The following is a 3,547-nucleotide window of genomic DNA, read 5'->3' on the forward strand; positions in this document are numbered from 1 at the left end:
TTGATCTATGACAAGCATCGAGTCACCCTTCGCTACCAATGTCATCCCCAAATTGATGTGCCGGTTAAACACACGCGCTCCATCAACGTTTGACAAGGGTACAAAGTGTAATTCCATGGATTAGCATCATTTTCACATTTTACCCTAAAGTAACTAGGAATGGGAATTTATAAAACATGTAGTTACTTTATATTTAACATTATACTTTTAATGAGGAGAGGGTTGCCCTATCCTACCCGTTCGGCTAACGACCCTCCACCAGTCAAGCAAGCGGTAGGTGTGAGTGTACACCCATTAAGCGCCATTTTATAAGTAGCAACCTTATACCCACCTTATAGACCGGCTTCGTGAATGAGGCCTACTCACGGTAAGACTAGCATTTTAAGTTATATATATATATATATATATATATATATATATATATATATATATATATATATATATATTAATTAATTAATTAATTAATTAATTAAACTTGTAATAATATATAATAGTATATAGGGTTGAATTTTAAACTTGTAAAATTCTACGGGTTTGAAATTTAAATTACTCAAAATTAAACCTTTAATCATAAATTCAAATTTCAAAACTTGAGGGCAAGTTTTTGAACTTTTCAAAATACAAGGGATCAAATAACAAATAATTCAAATTAACCAATTAATTTAATAATTATCTTTATTTGACCTAATCTTATTTTAGTCATTAGATAATTACCAAATAACTTTAAATAATCCATATTTATCATATAAACAACTAATATTTAAAAGATTTGAAATTATCTATTGTTTTGGAAAGGATAATCACTTAATTAAGATAAAATTCGGATTTTAACTTCATAAAACAATTTAAGCATCAAATCCAAGTCAAAACAGTAGCTAAAACCCGAAATACCCTCTGCCTGACGAACTGACTCGCTGAGTCAGACCTGGACTCATCGAGTAGGGGCCAACTCGCCAAGTCCAGATACTGACTCGCCGAGTTGAGTCGGGCAGAGGCCAAAAACTCGATTTTCAGCAAATAAAACAGTTAAGCATCATATACAAATGAAACCAATCAAAGCTCTGATACCACTGATAGGTTTTATGCATAAGAAACATTCCTATGTGCTCATACAAACCCTAATGCTAGAATCTACGTTTCTCTATTGAGCATGCTTTGATTCCAAGACTTAGAAACCCTAATCTAGTATACCAATAACAAAAATAACCTATAGAATCAGATCTAGATGTTTACCTCTTCAATTGTTGGCTTAGATCTTCTCTTTCTTCTTCTCTTGAGCTTAGAGTCACAAATGCAACTCCTCTAATGGTTCACAAACTCCACAAGCAAGAAGGCAATATGCGAGAGGGAGAGAGAGGCTAGAAATCAGCCTGGGGTTCTCTTAGAATCAAGTGGTAGCCGAATTCAATGCCCTAGGGGTCATATTTATACTTACAGGTTACTAGGGTTTCAGTCTAAACCCTAATGGACAGCTTAGCCACCAAGCAACCCAAGGAACCTTCTGGAATAAGGCCTTGGACGAAAATATGATGGATATCCATCATAATTTCATTTCCCCTTAAGCCCATTAGGTTTCCTTAACCCAAAACTCAACTATCATACATTTGACAGTTTATACCCCTTTATTCAATTAATCTCTTTTGATCACCAAATTAATTCCTAATTAATTTATGACCAATACTAATTAACTAAATACAATTTCTCCTTTAATATATTATTCTTATAATATATTAATAAATCATAATACTCTTTTTCTCCTTAAATTACCTTGTTAAGTTGTTTTGGAGAAGGCAACCCAAAAGCACCATGCACAACCGGGTCAAGTACATACCCCTTTTATGAGTGTTTACGGTCCAAGAGTGTTCTTGGACTGTAAACTCATGATCTTAAGGGTTTTGGGTGATTTAAACATGAATTTTCAAGTTAAAAGAGCTAAACAACAAGTTATGGTAGATCACTTATTAGTTTGGGGCTTGAAAGAGGCGATTTTTGACCAAACCCGATTTGTAGAGAGAGAAAGTAGAGAGAGAGAGAGACTCCTAAGGTGTGGAAAAGGGTTGGAATGAAACCCACTCAACCCTTATATAGGTTGGAGTTTATGGCCTGGTTGGGGGTCCACCTGACACCAATCGTGAACGTGGTTTTTCACGAATACCATTAAACACGGCAATTTTTAAAATTAGGCCGCCTTATTTTTGGTTTGCTTGACGAATATTATTTAAAATATTCCAACGGGTTTAAATTCGGTCAAAAATATTTTTGGGATAACTTTGGCTAATTTTTGACGTACTTAATTTCGACGTTAAAACTAACGGAAATTTTTGGGTTGTCACATCAACCGTCCGCATAGTTCTTTCTCTTGTTGTCTTGCATCGATGGAGGCTGCATCAATTAGATGTAAAAAAAATGTGTTTCTCCATGGACATCTTACAGAAATAGTCTACATGGAACAACCACTCGGCTTCGCTGATTCTAACTTTCCCATCCACGTTTGCACTAAGGCCCTTTACGGTTTGAAACAAGCACCACGTCCTTGGTTTCAACGCCTCAGTTCCTTTTTACTAGCAAATGGTTTTACTTGCAGTTGTGTAGGCACCTCCTTATTTGTCTTTGCTCAAGATTCATGCATCATGTATCTCCTGGTGTATGTGGACGTTCTCATTCTTACTGGCAATAAGGAGTCAGTCATTACTTCCTTTACTACCCGGTTACATAATGAATTTGATATCAAAGATCTTGGTGATCTTAGTTATTTCCTCGGCTTAGAAGTAAGCTATACTGACGATGGACTTTTTCTCAGTCAATCTAAATATGCCAAAGACGTCCTGACTCGTGCAGACTTACTTGAGTGTAAACCAGTCTCAACTCCTTTGGCTACCCATGAAACCTTTACACCTGATGGGTCAGCGTTTTCTGATCCAACACTATATCTCTCTCTCTTGTAGGTGCTCTTCAGTACTTAACAATTACTAGACCTGATCTCTCATATGCTGTCAATCAAGCAAGTCAATACCTCCATGCCCCTACCGATGCTCATTTTCAATCCGTTAAGAGGATACTCCGATATGTTAAAGGTACGATCTCGTATGGGCTTATTTTTCGTAAACCTCAAATAAACAACATTCTTGGTTACTCTGATGCTGATTGGGCACGTTGTCTTGAAACCCGTCAGTCTACATATGGTTATTCAGTTTTCCTGGGTGGTAACTTAGTTTCATGGAGTGCTAAGAAACAACCAACTGTTTCTTGATCAAGTTGTGAATCGGATTATCAGGCAATGGCAAACACGACAGCTGAAATTGTTTGGATCACCCATCTACTTCGTGAGCTTCATGCGTTACCTTCTGATCGTCCCACTCTTCTTTGTGACAATAAAAGTGCATTGTTTATGACACAGAACCTAGTTGCTCACAAGCGTGCCAAACACATTGATCTTGACTACCACTTTATTAGAGAACTTGTTACTTTTGGCCAGCTCTATACCAAGTTTGTTTCAACCAAGCTTCAGGTGGCAGATATCTCTACTAAAAGTCCTTCGCGTGCTCAA

The 3,547-nt window shown here is 36.7% G+C and overlaps 1 protein-coding gene across 1 annotated transcript; it reads left to right on the forward strand.

Moving 5' to 3' along the window:
• Positions 1 to 2,375: 2,375 nt before the first annotated feature.
• LOC128127228 (uncharacterized mitochondrial protein AtMg00810-like) lies at positions 2,376 to 3,250 on the forward strand. Its single transcript, XM_052765667.1, has 2 exons — positions 2,376 to 2,850; positions 2,946 to 3,250. The coding sequence occupies exons 1-2, from the start codon at positions 2,376 to 2,378 to the stop codon at positions 3,248 to 3,250; spliced, it is 780 nt and encodes a 259-aa protein (XP_052621627.1).
• The last annotated feature ends 297 nt before the right edge of the window (positions 3,251 to 3,547 follow it).

This window comes from Lactuca sativa, chromosome 7, assembly GCF_002870075.4.
Source record: "Lactuca sativa cultivar Salinas chromosome 7, Lsat_Salinas_v11, whole genome shotgun sequence".
Lineage (NCBI taxonomy): Eukaryota > Viridiplantae > Streptophyta > Magnoliopsida > Asterales > Asteraceae > Lactuca > Lactuca sativa.

Coding starts and splice junctions, on each gene's coding strand:
- LOC128127228 (XM_052765667.1), top strand. CDS start 2,376: ATGGAGGCTGCATCAATTAGATGTAAAAAAAATGTGTTTCTCCATGGA. Junction 2,851..2,945: donor TCGTGCAGACTTACTTGAGT/GTAAACCAGTCT, acceptor TCTCTCTTGTAG/GTGCTCTTCAGTACTTAACA.